Source organism: Microtus pennsylvanicus, chromosome 16 (genome assembly GCF_037038515.1).
Source record: "Microtus pennsylvanicus isolate mMicPen1 chromosome 16, mMicPen1.hap1, whole genome shotgun sequence".
NCBI lineage: Eukaryota > Metazoa > Chordata > Mammalia > Rodentia > Cricetidae > Microtus > Microtus pennsylvanicus.
Genome location: NC_134594.1, coordinates 5307961 through 5325362, shown reverse-complemented (window position 1 = coordinate 5325362; position 17402 = coordinate 5307961). Strand labels below are relative to the sequence as shown.

At 45.7% G+C, this 17402-nt stretch overlaps 1 protein-coding gene across 4 annotated transcripts in view; it reads left to right on the top strand.

Moving 5' to 3' along the window:
* Fndc3b (fibronectin type III domain containing 3B) overlaps positions 1 to 17402 on the top strand; it is a 291727-nt gene that overhangs the window by 195702 nt on the left and 78623 nt on the right. For all 4 annotated transcript variants that reach the window (XM_075950510.1, XM_075950514.1, XM_075950511.1 and 1 more), the window contains exon 7: positions 11426 to 11484. In XM_075950510.1, coding sequence (XP_075806625.1) covers positions 11426 to 11484 — 59 coding nt within the window. The remainder of the gene's footprint in view (positions 1 to 11425; positions 11485 to 17402) is intronic.

Here is a 17402-nt window from a genome sequence, read left to right as displayed (position 1 = left end):
CATCCAGGAGATGCTGCTTTCCACTTAGGCTGATGTCTAAGTCCTGGCAGCCAGTGTGAAATGAAACTTGGAAGACATCTTGATTCTTGTGGACTTGCGCAAGCTGAAGTTATTAGAGAGGATCAGGGCCACAGCTGGTGAGCAGATGGAGCGCCTGCAGTTTCACAGTTGAAGCTAGTCAGAACCACAGCTTGCACAAAACTTCTGGGCATTTTCTCCAGGTTTCCTCACTTGCTTCATCCTTCATGATCTTTAAATTGCTGAATTTGATAAATATTAATAGGTCTCTTATTTAGGTGGCATCGTTATAATATGCTGGAGTTTCCTGCTCCAAATCTCAACTTAGTAGCCATCTCTTAACAATGGGCTTATCCTATAAAGGGTAGGGAAGAAAATAAGACTTCTGCACTTCTTTCAAAATGAAGACTCGCATTTTGCAAGCCTGGGAGTAAAGACTAGTTCACAGCCAGCCAGAGCTAGGCGGTCAGCTCATTGTGAGTGGATGCTGCATCTCCAGCTTGTGTGCATGTCTGATAGGAGTATTTATGCACAGTTCGCCCCAGTAGCTCCTCCTCCTCGTTGCTGATTCCTTTCTGCCTGTGTAACTTGCGTCCCCCTAGTGTACCCACTTCCTCATTGCCTTCTTGGTCCTAGCCTGCAATAACATGGGGGCCTTTGACTGACACAGTCATCCTCAAAAACATAGTCCTGGGTCAAGTTTGCTGTACTTTTGTGTTTTCTTCACAAAAGAAACTTCTGCCCATTGGCTGCTAAGGTTGTTAAGAATGTCATCCAACTAACACAGATGAATTCATATTTTGATGGTTGGTGCTTTACATAAGAGCAGAATCTTTATCTTTGTTGAAAGTCTTGAGAGGAACGGCTGCTTTCTTCTGCAAGGGTGAAGTGCCGTAAATAGCTGCAGCTGGGGTCACAACTAAGCTCTGCCGTTTGGAAACACTCTGTACTCTCTGTTCAGGAAGAACACTCGGACATTTCAGACAGTGTAGCACACCAAAAACAGCCATAGTTTATGGGCCAACCAAGTTTTTGTTCTGTTGGAACCGGTATGCACCTTTTCTGTCAAGCCATAGTCAGCTGCAAAAACACTCGAGCATAAAATTATTGCCCAATACTGAGTGCTCTGGCTTCTAACCATCCTGAATGTTATATATCTATGCATGAAGGGAAGGGGAGAATATTGTGTTTCCAGCACATTCGCATAAAGTAATCTGTAAAATTATCCCAGCAAATGGTCTTTTTAGCCACCAGATTTTGAAATGAGTTCCAGTAGCTTCTATTTGAAATTTTTTTTTATTTTGTTTTGTTTTTCGAGGCAGGGTTTCTCTGTGGTTTTGGAGCCTGTCCTGGAACTAGCTCTTGTAGACCAGGCTGGTCTCGAACTCACAGAGATCCTCCTGCCTCTGCCTCCCGAGTGCTGGGATTAAAGGCGTGGATTTTGAATTTCTAAATTGAGCTTCTGTAATTGAATGTGATAGTAACAGTGTAAACGTACCTTAACCCTGCTGTAAAGACTTTGTGTGGCACTGCCTGCTGGGTGATGTGCTAGAGATCAACAGCAGCAGGAGACAGTATAGTCTAGTGCCCAAGCCTGTGGGGGACTGTTCCTGGTCACACCTCAGCCAGCACTGGGCGGGGAGGGGGCATTGCCAGATGCACCTCTGATCACTGCAAACTTGGTCCTGAGTTCCTTTTTACCCATTGCTCAGTTTACTGTTGCCCAACTTCTCAAAGCACCCGTATTCCCTATGTAGCCTCAGCTGGGGACCTGGGGTTGTCACCCACAGTTTAAGAAGCTGTCCTCTACAGCAAGATCCAGGAACTCTCCCTTGCATCAGTAATCCCCAAACTGCATTTTAACATTATACTTTGACAACAGGTATGATGGCCGCCAACGGTGTTGCTAAGCAGACTTCACTCTGGCTAGGGAAATATTTCTTGTCTACATGAAATGTAAGATGGTTACTGAATGTGTTTAGATTGTGTGTTTGTATCTCCTGTGACAGTGGAGATCTACAGATTGCTGGCACAGTTTTGTCCTAGTGATATTTGATGCGATGCCGTGGTTTCCTAAGTTACCTTCCTTGCAGTTCACTCCATCATGATGTCTTGTTTACTCACAATGAGAAAAGAAAACTCAGTGTCTGTCTCGGGAGTTGCATTTCTCTTTTGTTTAGAATTCTTTTGCCAGGCACTCAGGCCCTGGGGTGTCAGTGGTCCACAGCCAAGATTTGTTGACTACTCTCACGAAGGTTGAATTCACGGGGGTGTGGGGGGGAGGTGGAAGATTGCCGTGGATGAGGGGCTGAAATATTGTATAATCTGCACTATGTATGGAAAGGAAGGCAGAATGTTAGAGGAAGCCCTACAGCAAGGGCCACTGTAGCCCTGGGAGCTAAGGCAGTGAGAACTGGCATCCATCAGAGGTGTGTGATGTGGGCAGAGTCCACTGTGGCAGGAGAGGAGGGACAGTTACCCTTCATATTTGACACTGCCCTGGCCTGGTTAACTTAAATTTTGTCTGTTACCTTTTGTGTTATGTAATTTTATATTAATAATGAAATTTTTATATTAAAATCAAAGAAATTATTTTATTTACCTAGGTTGGAAATTATTGGTTTAGGAGAGTCATTGCAAGCTGTAATTTGAAACTTTTCATCTGTCAATCATTCCTTTTTCTATCTACCATCCCCCACTTTAGGACATATCTTTCATATTTTTCCTATCTTACCTTTTATATTTTCTTTTTGTACATTTTATTTCTCACCCAGCTTAGACCACAATCCACATAGCTGCTTTTGCTTGAGTCCTGTGAGTTCAGGATATGGCTTCCTCCATTATTAGGATATGGCAGCCAAGTGAATGTGCCATAGAATCTATAGACTTCGACATGTCTATAAATGAACGGATTCGGAGTCAAAATGTGTTCGGTTCTTGGTATTTTGGGAGAAAGTTAGTGTCATTGTAATGGGGGTGAATGTATGTGCAAATGACATTTTTATGCCGTCAGCCATGTTTTCCAACAAGAGCATCCCATTTGGACAGTAGAAATCTCTCCCCATGGCGTGTGATGGATGGCTCCTTACATAGAAAGCCGGGTCTCTAGGTTCCAAGTAATTTGACTTGAGGAGAACTCTAGAATGAGATTGATACAAAGTAGGAGGTTTGAGAACAATCAAAACTGCCTTCCTAGTGACTGACTTGGATCCACAGATGTTTCTTCATCGTACCTATGCCAGAGAGTAAATGGGAATCTTCTGGTGCTGGAGTGGCTCCCAGCTGGCCTCCTCTCCAGCTAGCACCGAGTGCCAGCTTTCCTTCCTCCTCGCCAGATCTTAACTATTCATTTTAATTCGTTTTTCACCTCGGCGCACTTAGAAGGCAGTACATTTTCTTCCGGGCATTGAGGCAGATGGTGCTGTCTCTTTTGATTATCTAGTTTCTAAGAGGGAGATGTTGATGAGGAAGAGCAGGTAGCGAAGCACAGTCCGATTAAACTGAGGGCAGAAATTACACTCACAAGAAGAGTAAATTTGCTCTGGATTCTCCATGAAGTGTACTGTAGCCCATATTTGAGTGGCAAGAACTGAAGTTGGAAATATTCTAAAATGTCACTCACTATGGAGTTTGGGTTATTGATTTGTTTACTTTCCACCTTGTTTTCTAAAAGGCACAGAGCTTAGATGGTTTCCTCAGGGCTGGGCTGTTTGCCCTCATGCATGAAGCCCAAGATTCAATCTCAGTACTATGAAATAACAGAGGAACGTTGACCGTTGGGGGTTTTCTTTCTAATCACAGTTAAGTAAAATCCTTAAGGGAGGAGTGGATTTTGACAGATCAACATGATTGGGTTTACTCAGTGTATGTTACTGGAGTATCTTGTCTGTGGTCTGCTGCCCACCTTAGACCAAGGGCCACACCCCTCGTGAGAGGGCATGTAACTGGATGCGGGGTCAATAATAAAAGACCCCTTAACACTCAGCAACCAGCTATTAATTAGCTCAGAATTAAACTCCTAGCGATTCTGAGATGTTATGTCACGTGATTTCACGGTTCCATCCTTCTGACCACACACAGTTTGTGTTGTTTCGCCTGGGCTCTTGTGCTGCATCCCAGTGGCCACTGCTGCCTGAAATACCTCGGCTCAGGTTCAAGGCTGTTGTTGAGCTTTGCGTGAAGTGTTTCCTGTGCAAACTAAGGTGTCTGCTCCTATGGAAATAATGGTTTTGGAGAAAGCAGACTTTTCATGTGCCCTTTTAAGTCCTCTGCATTTGAGTCTCAAATGAGCATATCCGGACTGGGCTGTGACAGAATGCTTGATTGTAAAAGCTGCCATTTGAGTTGCTGACTTGGTTTCATTTTTTAAAAAAAATCATTCAGTAAATTTAGATTTGGGTGAAGATGGAATTTCCAAGACTTTCTGAAATGACTGTAAACATACTTCTGCTGTTTTACACTGTGAGCTGAAACAGCTGCACTGTCAGTATTGTCAGTGTTGATGGTGATAAAGAGAGAGTAGTGATCCACTCTGGAACACTTAGGATGCCCCATAAACCGCCACATGAGATAGCAGCCAGGTTTAATTCTTTATGTGAAAATAAGTCAGCACAGCAATTTTATTTGTGTACAGATTTGTTTCATCCTTAATAAGTAGTAAAAAAAAAAGTGTATGGCAAAGAGTTGCTTTCAAGGAAGTTGCTCTGTGAATTGCTTATGTCAGCTTATGTTTGATTTGTGTAACTGCAGACCCGGAGTCACACGGCCGGCATCGTGGGTGAAAATGTTTAAACAAGCCTGGTCTGGTGGCACTGTGTATCTTGTAGTGTGTGGCTCACATCATATTAAAACAGGGTGCTTAACAGGTGTTCCACAGAGAAGCCATTAGCAAGGGACAAAAGAACAGTGGCTACCCTTGTGGCACGTCATATCAAAGATGCTGATGCAGTCTTGCCAGTTTTAACACACTGGCATTAAAAGTGTTTCCTAAGAGGCACTCTATTAAGGGAAGGAGCCAGACTCAGAAAGAAAATCCTCTCTCATCTGCAGGGCCAAGCTTCTAACGTTCACGTGTTATGTGAAAGTAGCGATGATTGTGGTACAGGCTATGAAACTAGAAAGGAAACTTGAGGAATGGAAAGGAGATGTTGGGGGAGAGAGGCAGTAGGACACCCACGATGCCCAAGTATAAAGCAGACAGGGTAGGGTAGAAGGGCCCAAGGAGGGGAAGGGGAACCCACAGAAACGACAGACTTTATTTGAAAATGCCACCATGAAACCTAAAAATCATATGTGCTAAGTAAACAGATTATAAAATAAAAACAAAAAATCATTGATATTTTAAACATGAAAAGAACTTCTCACTCACATAGACTGTTGGACTCAGAAAGACACTATCTTATAGCTGCCAACATAACAATACAGATTAACAAAGGTCAGCTTTGTTTACTGCAAGTGTGTTTTAAAGGAGAAGATATGAGGCTGGAAGGGAGCTGGGGGTTGGAGGGGTTGGGAGTGCTTGCCCTACAACCATGAGGACCCGAGTTTGATCCCCAGAACCATAGGAAAAGCCAGGTGTGGTGGTCCACACCTGTACTTGAAATCCCCATCATGGGGAGACAGAAACAGACAGATCTCTGGGGTTCTGGCCAGCCAGTTCAGCCAGTTGGTGAGTCCCAGGGAGGCCAGCATCCTAAGCAGTAACACCGAGGCTTGAAATCTGGCCTCCATTGGATCCAAAACAAAGCGTCATAGCCCAGGTGGCTTAAGGAACTAATGTTTATTGTGATTGTGGGAAGCTCTGGATCCTGTGTGGGCAGATTCAGTGTCAGGCTTCCTGCTTTCTAGAGCACACCTTGCTACCATATCCTCAAATACAGCTCCCGTTCACAAGTCTCCAAGTTTCCATCCCCAAGGCCTCATCTAATCCCATCTCTGTTCAGAGACCCCGCATCCAATCTCATCACATTTGGAAAGAGGCTAACATGAATTCCGGGAGAACAGACATCCCACCATATCAGTGGGTATAATGCTCCTCCGGTGTCCCTTTATGTTTAAACTATTTTAATGTATACATTTTTAGAGATTTGGGCAATTTCCTATTAAACATTGAATTTCCATATTCTCTGGAAAAATGAGAATACTCATCCAACTGCTTATCCTATGAGTAACTAAATGTCTGTTGCTGTCCCATTAGTTAAAGTCGTCGTCGTCGTCTTCGTCTTCTTCTTCTTCTTCTTCTTCTTCTTCTTCTTCTTCTTCTTCTTCTTCTTCTTCTTCTTCTTCTTCTTCTCTTCTCTTCTCCTCCTCCTTCTCTTCTTCTTCTTGTTCCTCCTTCTTTTCCTCTTCCTCCTCCTCCTCTTCCTCTTCCCCTTTTTCCTTCTTCTCTTCCTCTTTCTCTTCATCATCTTATAGCGCCTCCTCCACTCCTTGATATTTTCTGCCTGCTAACTACGAATTTGCCTTGACACGCCTGGGGCTGTCCTGAGGGAAATAGCATGTCTCCTATAATGTCATAGTTTTTCAGTGTGCCAGACTCTGATGCTTGAGTAGATCCCACCTGAGATTCTTGTGTCAGTGCCTGAGCACAGTAGACTGAATGTCTAGCCTTAGCCCCAAATAATTTAATTACATGAAACATAATTAAGGAAATGTTGCTATAAAGCAATTCAAAATTTGCTGTGTAAATAATATAATTATTGGAGATCTCTCTTGGATTGTTGTATTAAAGAACCGTAAGCTGTGGATTCTGCCCATCCATCCTTGGTCTGAAGAAAGTATTGACTAAGCTAAGTAAAAACTTTCCACTGTGTCCTACCAAGTCCTAATGAAAAGCTGTGTGAGGGAAGGCTTCTGGGTGCCGCTGAGAAAGTGGCGCACAGACTTGAATCACCTTTGTGTGTTCTGTCTCCTTAAAGCAACTGCCTTTCTGTCACACACCCAGGTGAGGCACCAGCCCTGGCTGGACAGTCATGGACATCAGTCTTCCCCAAATCAAAGAGCCGTATCTGGCACAGGGATGGCTCGGCTCACCAGTAGAGCCCAGCCATGTTACTTACTGAGTTATCTCCACAGCCACTTGTGGTTACTTTGTTATGTTTTTGTTTTTTAAATATTTGCTCTATAGCGATCAATTGTAATGTCCTTATATTATAAAAATGTGTTTTTCAGTGATCTTACTTAACTTTTTTGTTCTGGGGTGTGTCTGTGCATGCATGTGTGTATTTTGTACACATTTGTGTGCACAAGCATGGAGGTCAGATGAAGGGATCTGATATCCCCCCTTTATTTATTTATTTATTTATTTATTTATTTATTTATTTATTTATTTATTGTACAATATTCTGTGTGTGTGTATGCCTGCAGGCCAGAAGAGGGCACCAGACCCCATTACAGATGGTTGTGAGCCACCATGTGGTTGCTGGGAATTGAACTTAGGACCTTTGGAAGAGCAGGCAATGCTCTTAACCTCTGAGCCGTCTCTCCAGCCCCCCCCCCCTTTTATCACTTTCAGCCTTGTTCCTTTGAGCTAGGGTCTCTGCTAAAGCAAGAGCTCCTGTTGTATTTTTGGGGGCTTAGGCTGGCATCCAGCAAGCCCCAGTGATCCTCCTGTCTCCACCCACTGTGGGGCTAAGATATCCAGGGTACATGCTGTCTTTATGTGGGTGCTGGGTTCTGAACCCAATCCTTGTACTTGGGCAGTATACACTGACAGCACTATCTAAAATCACTAGAGAGGACTGGAGAGCTATCTTTCATATTTATACCTAAGACCATTACCTAGAAATCCTAACCGTTAAGTGAAAGTCCTTGAGTAATGAAACTATTGTATGTACTTTCCTTTTTTTCTCTTTCTCCAAGAAGTAATACCTTTTAAATTGGTAATAGCCAATTTGATTTTCTACATAAAGAATTATCTGTGAGCATTCTTATTATTTTCTTCCTTTGCCTCTATTCATCTTCACAAATATTAGCAAACCTTGTCTGGGTCTCCAGTTTGCTTTTATTATTAATGCCTAGCTCTCTTTTCATCTACAAATATTTTTTGTCCATCTAGTTGTTACAGACAAATGATTAGAGCCTATAATTTTAGCCCACTGGTTCAGTAGACATAGCTCACTTAAAGGGCAGCCATAGCAGCTCCGTGGCAGATTGGGAGGTCTCTGATGTGCAGAGGGGCATCTCCACACCAGCTGGTCTGGACTAGAGGGAAGTGTGGATATTATTCTGCTGGAACGAAGGTGCTGGTACAATGTAAATACTTTTTACAGCTACAGCCAAGTGTGGACCCGAGTTTCTTTACTAAGAAGGAAAAAAAAAGTGAAACAATCCAAAGAGTAAATTGTGTTTATAAAGGGGTCATGTTTAAATTAGTTTAGCCTGTACAGTTAATTAAACTGTCTGAACTTGTGTTTTTTTGGAGCAAACATGAAAACCATTATTTATGGAAAGTTTAAACATCACATAATACATGCTCCCTTGGTGTGTGGTGTTCTTTTTTTAAAAAAAGAAAAACTATTCACTTTATTGTGTTTTTAATTTAACCTTCACTGTGCTAAAGATATTGTGAGTTCTTGGGAAGAAAGGTGCTTGGGCAAGGTGAAACTTGAACCAACAACAAAAGAAAAAAAAAAGAAGTGTTTCCCTTAGGATTCCATAACAATGTTTCCATCCTTTTAAAATTAGTTTCTTTTCCTTTTGTATCTTTTCTTGGTTGGTGTGATCTTTCCAGAGCATGCCTAGATCCTGAGGTTCCCACTGGTACCTTCTTACTATTCCCTTCCCTTGACTGTCCAGCTTTCCACCTTGTCTTCAAGTTCAGACATGCTGTCTGCTCCTTGAGCCACTCCATTACTGGAATTTCTGCAGAACTTTTTACTTGACCACCATGCCGTCATTTCCAGCATTTTAGATTGGGCTTCTCTTCAGTCGTCCCAGCCCACTCCCATACCTTGTATCACCATTTTTATTTCTTTCAGCTGTTGCTATTCTCAGTCAGGAGCTTATCATCTTGCTGTGTAGCCTAGGCTAGCCCGGAACTCAGATCCTCAGTTCTCCTCCTTTCAAGTGTTGAGATTACATGTTTCTTTATTTGGGAAATAAATCGTGTGCTCTAGGCCTGAAGTATCTCTGCCTTCCAGACACATTGTAGCGGGAAGACCAGGCACGAGCGTGAGGGGAAATGAGCAGGATCGCTGTTCTCAGATTTTGGTAATAGATGAGCAGTCAGTGGGACCAAAGTGACAGCCTGGGGGATAGCGAGACAGTCCTTCAGCTAGTGATGGGACTGTACCTGAATAGAGAGCAAGCAGCCCTGTGAAGTGCAGGGCCGGCTGACCCATCATTGCCCCAGCTCTGTGTCCACATGACTGTGGCCACGGGACTTACTTCTTCTAGGCTGGTCTAGAGCTTTCCCGATGCCCTCCCTCAGGTTGCCTGGAGGACAGCTTTGTCCTCTGATGTTACAGTTACCTCTTGGATTTCCTGCCGCCTTCCCCCACGAACTGAGAAATAACTGGGGTCAAGGACTTACGCCCTGGGAATCATATCGTATCTTTATAGCATTGGCTGTTAAATCAGGATAGACAGTGTGGAATCCACCACAACTCAAGAGTTAGATTCCTTAAGTGAAGCAGATTCAATTCTGTTTACTTACATTTTTTTAATTTGGCTATCTATCCTTCCCATCCCTCTATGCCAGAGTTTTGTATTTCTAAAGTACAGGTTTTACTGCACTATGAAAATGTCCCTTTCCTAATCTTATTGAAAACACCATTGTCTATTTAGTTAATGAAGACTGGAATTGCCCCTGCTCATTCCCTCGCCACTGGCTGTCACACCAGTTTTGCAGCTGCTGTGTCTCACAGCCTAGCCATGTTTTCACCATGTTTACCACTAACTCCAGCCAAAGGTGGCCATGTCCTTTACCTGTAGAACTGCTGCAATCTACTATAACCCAGCACATACACCCTCCTTATGTGCATTTTTATGAAGAAGTCTAATGTTTCTTCAAACTCCAACTTATACGTCCTCCCACTTAAACACTGCAGTTCAAATGTAAAATTCAAACTACAAATGAATACGTGGATACATTGTACACACACGCATCCTGAAGAAAACTACACCTGAATACATGAATACATTGTACATACATGCATCCTGAAGAAAACTCCACATGAATACATGGATACATTGTACACACACGCATCCTGAAGAAATCTACACATGAATACATGGATACATTGTACACACACGCATCCTGAAGAAATCTACACATGAATACATGGATACATTGTACACACACGCATCCTGAAGAAAACTACACATGAATACATGGATACATTGTACACACACGCATCCTGAAGAAAACTACACATGAATACATGGATACGTTGTACATACACGCATCCTGAAGAAAAGTTGGAATCCCTCCATTGTCACTCAAGATCATCTTCTCTTAGAAGCCAGGTGGTGGTGGCCCACGCCTTTAATCCCAGCACTCAGGAAGCAAAGGAAGGTGGATCTCTGTGAGCTCAAGGCCAGCCTGGTCCACAGAGGGAGTTCCAGGACAGGATCAAAGCCACAGAGAGAAACCCTGTCTTAAAAAAAAAAAGGCAACAACAACAAAGATGTTCTATGTATTTGCATGGATCTCCTGCTTGCCCTTCTTAGGACCCATTATTTCCCAGTGTGTGTTGAGTGAGGCAGGACAAATCTAGCCAACCCAGTGAATACACACAGTGTACTCTGGGAAGCTAGAATACATACAGTGTACATACAGTGTACCTGGGGAAGCTAGAATACATACAGAGTAAATACAGTGTACCCGGGGAAGCTAGAATACATACAGAGTAAATACAGTGTACCCGGGGAAGCTAGAATACATACAGTGTACCTGGGGAAGCTAGAATACATACAGAGTACATACAGTGTACCTGGGGAAGCTAGAATACATACAGAGTACATACAGTGTACCTGGGGAAGCTAGAATACATACAGAGTACATACAGTGTACCCGGGGAAGCTAGAATACATACAGAGTACATACAGAGTACCCGGGGAAGCTAGAATACATACAGTGTACCTGGGGAAGCTAGAATACATACAGAGTACATACAGTGTACCCGGGGAATCTAGAATACATACAGAGTACACACAGTGTACCTGGGGAAGCTAGAATACATACAGAGTACATACAGTGTACCTGGGGAAGCTAGAATACATACAGAGTACACACAGTGTACCTGGGGAAGCTATCACAAGCACAGTGATGTCATCAGCCAGTGCTCCAGGTGGCACCAGCAATGTGTAGTAGTGTGCAGCTGAGCGACTTGATGATCTCCGTGACTACAGTTTGGGGAAGGAAACAGACAGTCTTCTAACATTTGTCCCCTTCTTGTCTTTGCAGAGTATGAGTTGGAAGTAAAGAGGGTGCAGGACATTCTTTCGGGAATAGAGAAACCACAGGTATGTCTTCTGGACCTCTCGGCAAGAACAGCATGTTCTTAAGTGTTCCCAGGTGCTTGTCTTTTTGCTACACCATCAGTAAGCAGAAGGACCCCTTTCCATTGCAAATATAATAAGTTTGAGACAGTAGTCAGTTATTAATGGATCGTGAAAATCTAGAACGGGATTCTTTGTAGCCACCCACTGAACCACTACCTTAGTGCTGATGTTCTGAATTCTGTTAGAAGCATCTAGATGTTTGTGGGTCTACAGAACAGTTTGTTCTTGGTAATTTCTTTTTACCTTTGTAAAGGGAGGAAGAATACATTTTGAAAGCCTCAGAGGTCGCAGATATCTCCCTGGGTAGATTTCAGAGCCGTGTTTCTATACTAGAGGACGCTGGGCACCATAGCAAGGGAAGAGGGCGGAACTGGTGGTATGCTAGACTGCAGTTCTGTGTGCCAGGTGTTTTGAAATTCAGCTAGAAATTTATAATGTTGATTCAACCTTTTTGTCCGAGCTAGAGCCAAAGTTTTGGGAGTGTTTTTCTGGCTGAATTGGAAAATCTTGATCCTTGGTCTGTTACAAAGACAGAGCCCTTTTAAGGGCAGACCTCAAATTGACCTCAGGCTCATCTGCACTAAACCAAGGAGCATGGTTATGTTGGGGGGTGACATTATAGGGCATTTGTCAGGGACCTTGGTGGAGACTTGAGACATTTGAACTCACTCTGGGCACGCAGTGATCTTTGGGATTTCCCAGGCGAAGTTGCTAAGTAGTCAGGGCTGCATTTGCAGACTGGTCCAGGTTTCCAGGTGAGTTGGAAAGAGGATGGGCCGAGGAAGTGGGGCGGGTGGGGGGGAGGGGGAGTTTTGGCCTGCAATCCCACTGTGTCCTGGATGTCATGGTCTGTAGTACCTGGTGGGGCCTGCAGTCCCACTGTGGCCTGGATGTCATGGTCTGTAGTACCTGGTGGGGCCTGCAGTCCCACTGTGACCTGGATGTCATGGTCTGTAGTACCTCTGGTGGGGCCTGCAGTCCCACTGTGGCCTGGATGTCATGGTCTGTAGTACCTGGTGGGGCCTGCAGTCCCACTGTGACCTGGATGTCATGGTCTGTAGTACCTGGTGGGGCCTGCAGTCCCGCTGTGACCTGGATGTCATGGTCTGTAGTACCTGGTGGGGCCTGCAGTCCAGCTGTGACCTGGATGTTATGGTCTGTAGTACCTCTGGTGGGGCCTCTAGTCTCACTGTGGCTGGATGTCATGGTCTGTAGTACCTGGTGGGGCCTGCAGTCCCACTGTGACCTGGATGTCATGGTCTGTAGTACCTGGTGGGGCCTGCAGTCCCACTGTGGCCTGGATGTCATGGTCTGTAGTACTTGGTGGGGCCTGCAGTCCCACTGTGACCTGGATGTATTCTTGCCATTGCTTAGAACACATTGCACTCAAGGGTATTTCTGAAGGTGTCTGCACTTCCATTAGGGCACACTCATCTTAGGCTCCTTTTGTGTTTTCCTGGCCGTTCCTGGACATATTAGGTCTGTCTCCCTTGCAGAACATCCAGGAAAATGAATATAGCACACGGTTGGGAGTGTCTGGTAGACTCGGTGCTGTGGAAAGAGGAGGACCAAGAGCAGAGACGGGAACTGTAGCATAGAGATGGAAGTCCACATTGTGGACACCGATGGGGGCTAGAAGGAAAGAGCAGGGAGGTTAGAAAAGGAGATGACTCAGCGGGCAGATGTGTGATGTGCAGACATGAGGACCCGAGCTTGAATCTCAGCACCCACATCAAAACAACAAAACAAACAAACAAACAAAAACCCGAGTGTGTGAGAACACCTGTAGTCTAAGCAGAGAGGGCCAGAGAGGAGTGGTTCCCAGGGCTTGGTTATGACAGGTGCAGCTGAAACAGTGAGCCCAGACTCAGTGAGGGAACCTGTCTCAGAACGTAGGCCGAGGGCCCGAGAGCGGGCTCAGCTAGTAAGAGTTCGGATTGCTCTTGCGTAGGACCCAGGTGGCTTCTCAGACTGAGGCGGGTGGTGGGAAGTTCTGCTGGTACATGTCCCTTCGTCCTGGTCAACGGCCTCTGCTGGCTAACAGCCGCTCATTCCCTGCCCAGTTAGGTATTTGCATAGTTTTCTCACCCCATCTTCTTTCTCTTGTCCCTTCTTTCTAAAGTTCTTATGCATGATTGTCTTTAGTCTTTGTGCCCCTCAGACCTAGCTGTCACTGGCCCTGACAGATACTGAACCCTTGACAGTTGTTGCTGAAGAAATGTCTGCCAGACATACCTGGATTCTGGTGGGTAGGATAGATGCCTCCAGACTGGCCAGCGTGGAGGAAGGCACGGACAGAAGATGTCACAGTGCCAGGCAGCAGCTGGGAGGAAGGGACCCATGTAGGTTTGTACCCAGTATGGCTGTTACCTGTCTCCCCGACCTTAGCCAAGGTTTAGCTCCTTCCTGATATTAATTGAAGTGCCTCAATATCTTCATCTTTTAAAGTTAATGTGATAAAGACAGCATGGGGATCTGAGAAGAGAGTTAGATGCTGTGTTATATACTTATATAAGTTATATACTTAGAAGAGGCTTTCCTTATAGTTTGCAGCATGTAGCTAGGCAAGAGGCAGCCCCATACTGCATTCAGAGATGAGGAGGGCTCCAGGCACCAAACAGATGAAAAATCCAGGCTGCAGGAGAAGGTTGAGCCATAAATTGAAGAGCAATTCTTTATCCTTGTCCCCTTCAGCTACCTCTTATACCAACTCTAAATGAAAAACAATGCTTTTTCTTTGAAATTACTGCTAATGATTCAAGTGCAGAAGTGTCATCTGGGGCTTGCAGACCCCAGTCATCTTTCTGTAACTTTAGGCACCCCAAATTGAGTGAGTCACTTACTGTCCCCTTTAAAGAGACTCAAATAGCTGGCCAGTTTCATAAAGCCTGTCTGCTGACGCACTTGGGTGCCTTGCGGACTTGGCTGTCATGGCCACTGCCCTATCCGAGGTGGGAACTCTATGCTGCCCTCTGTGATTTAGGAGTTAGCAGACTCACTGGTTGGATCCTCTCAGATGGTGGTGCTCAGTGCAGCCCCCATGTCCTGGTGGGCTGCTGGGTTTCAGGACCTATTGGCGGCAGACAACCTGCTGTGTTTGTGTGTCGTTTCCATTGGCCAGTGTTTAGTTTGAAGAAACAGTTGATTGGTCAGTGCTTCCTTGAGAGAGGTCTGGGAACAGCTGCCGTGCACAGCACATTGGAGCCCAGAGTTGTGCCTTTGTGTCCATCACTTATCCTTTCCCTCCATCATGAAGGCTGCTGCAGTAGTCAAGCCAGCATTTCTGTGGAAATATTTCCTTAGGATAGTACTTCACCAGATTGGAGGGCCTCCCGCAGAGCTAAATTCTGAGAATAAAATAATACATTTTTACAGGCTAATTTAGACCCTGAGCAGAAGGGGCAGAGAGAAAGGATGTAAGGATGGCTACAAGTTGGTACCCTTTACAGCTCACACCCACGCCCGCTCCCCAGTTAGAATCTGCACTGTGAAATAGGTGGGAAAGTCCAAGTTCTGGCAGTGAGCCCTTCAGAAGTAGACAATAGTTCACTAAGCCCGTGAGGCATTCTTAAATGGTTAACCAATTCCTATGCAGACTCACTCATCCACTTCCCAAAGACCCTTTGACATCAGTTACCTGTGTTACCAGAACTAACAATCAGCCCTTCTATCACTGCTTCTAAAGGCATTGACTTCTAGTGGTTCCAAGGTCCATACAACTGTTACACTTCCAGAGATTCTCTGTAGCCATGGAGATCACTGCAGTGAACAAAAGAGCAGCATCCTTGGCTGCCCCGGTGATCAGCACTGCTGAGAAAGTTTTCACAAAGAGAGAAGTTGGCAAAGTGAAGTTCATGGCCACATGCTGTAACTAGACATAGGCTTGACCCCCCCCCCCCCCAGTCCCATCTCACCTTACCAGTCCAGCCCTGACCCACTGACATAAACACATTTGGGGCTGAGGATTGACACCCCCCCCCCCCGGGTGGCATTGTCTTCAAAGACAAAAACTAGTTTCCTGGAGTCCTTGTTGAGGTAGTAGTGACTCCTAAGTCCAAAGAGAGGCCCAGCACTCCAGTGGCCCTCAGAGCTTAAGGGAGGAATTCATAGGAACTTCTATCCTTAGGAAGCATGCTGCATTCCCAGTGTGCACTTGTGTCGGGAAAGCCCTTGGCTAGGTTGCAGGTCCACAGGTACTCACATCTCAAGGCTGGCTCATAGTCTAGGGAGAAGTAAACACTATTAGCTGTTCCATCTAGCATCACATGTCTCTGCTCATTCAAATAGCTAAGTCTTCGAGGAGGAAAGTGTGTTTGTAGCAGTTGCTAGGAAGCGTGAACTTTATGAATGAGTGCTTGGTGTCTGAAACGCTGGGTGTGTAGTTCACACCACCAATCCTAGTGTCCATGTCCCTGCCCCCCTGGTTCAAGGAACGGTGTAAGGCTGTGTAAGATAACCAATAGGTCAGGGTGCGGGAGAATCCAGCATATGCCCTGGTCTACGTGGGAAACTGTCTGAAAAGCTAATTGAAGAAACCAGCTAACAAGAGATCAGTGTCCCAGCAGTGAAATGACCACACAGAAGACAGAACATGTGGCCAGAGCACACCGAGTGCACAGACTGCCCTGCTCTGTCCCCATGTTCTGTCCCCCGTCTACCCCAGAGCACACTCAGTGCAGACTGTCCTGCTCTGTCCCCGTGTTCTGCAGCCCGTGTACCCCAGAGCACACCCAGTGCACAGACTGTCCTGCTCTGTCCCCGTGTTCTGTCCCCCATCTACCCCAGAGCACACTGAGTGTGGACTGTCCTGCTCTGTCCCCGTGTTCTGTCCCCCGTCTACCCCAGAGCACACCCAGTGCACAGACTGTCCTGCTCTGTCCCTGTGTTCTGTCCCCCGTCTACCCCAGAGCACACCGAGTGCAGACTGTCCTGCTCTGTCCCCGTGTTCTGCAGCCCGTGTACCCCAGAGCACACCGAGTGCAGACTGTCCTGCTCTGTCCCCGTGTTCTTGTATTATCTACTTGTCTTGCAGCACGAGGGAGGAAGCGTTCACAGTGGCTCACACTTTGAAGTAGGATAGCCCAGCAAGGTGGGCTGCGTTGGTGGCAGGCGCAGGAGGCCGCTGGTCAAGGTGCATTCCTAGCTGGAAAGCAGGGGTGAAGACTGCTGTTACTCAGCTCATTTTCTCCTTTTTATCCAGCCTGGGACCCTGGCCCATTGATTGGTGCCACCCACATTCAGGGAGGTCGTCCCCCCCCACCTTGATGAATTTGATATCAATAATCCTTCGATAAGCAAACAGAAGCATGCTTGTTCCTTTGTAGAGCCTATCTTGATTACACACTCCTTGGACTTGTGAGCCCGGAAACTGTCCTGATCATCTCCGTCCAGAGCTCTTCACAAGGACACTGTGACAACTCATGCAGAAATAAAGGCAACCTTTGACCTGCGTTTAGAAGTTTGTTAAGGCTAGGGCAGCAGGAGAGACCAAAGCCAAGTCTGGGGCAGGAGAGTACCTTGGAGGGTGTGGATGGTCATTCTGCAGATCAGAGGGCAGGGTGGTTCCTGGTCCCACGTTCTGGCTCGTTAGGTGGTATAGTTGAGCGGAAGGCTGGCAGCAGGAGGGCTGTGGTCTGGAGCCCCAGCAGCTGACTGGTCCTTTGATGATCTCTCCTGTGTCCAAGGAGATGCTACACATCGGCTGTCGTTTGTTGTGCTGCCTCTATGGGAGACTAAATGTAGCCACGTGGTGGTGGCGCACACCTTTAATCCCAGCACTTGGGAGGCAGAGGCAGGTGGATCTCTGTGAGTTCGAGGCCAGCCTGGTCTACAGAGTGAGTTTTAGGACAGCCAGGGCTGTTACACAGAGAAACCCTCCC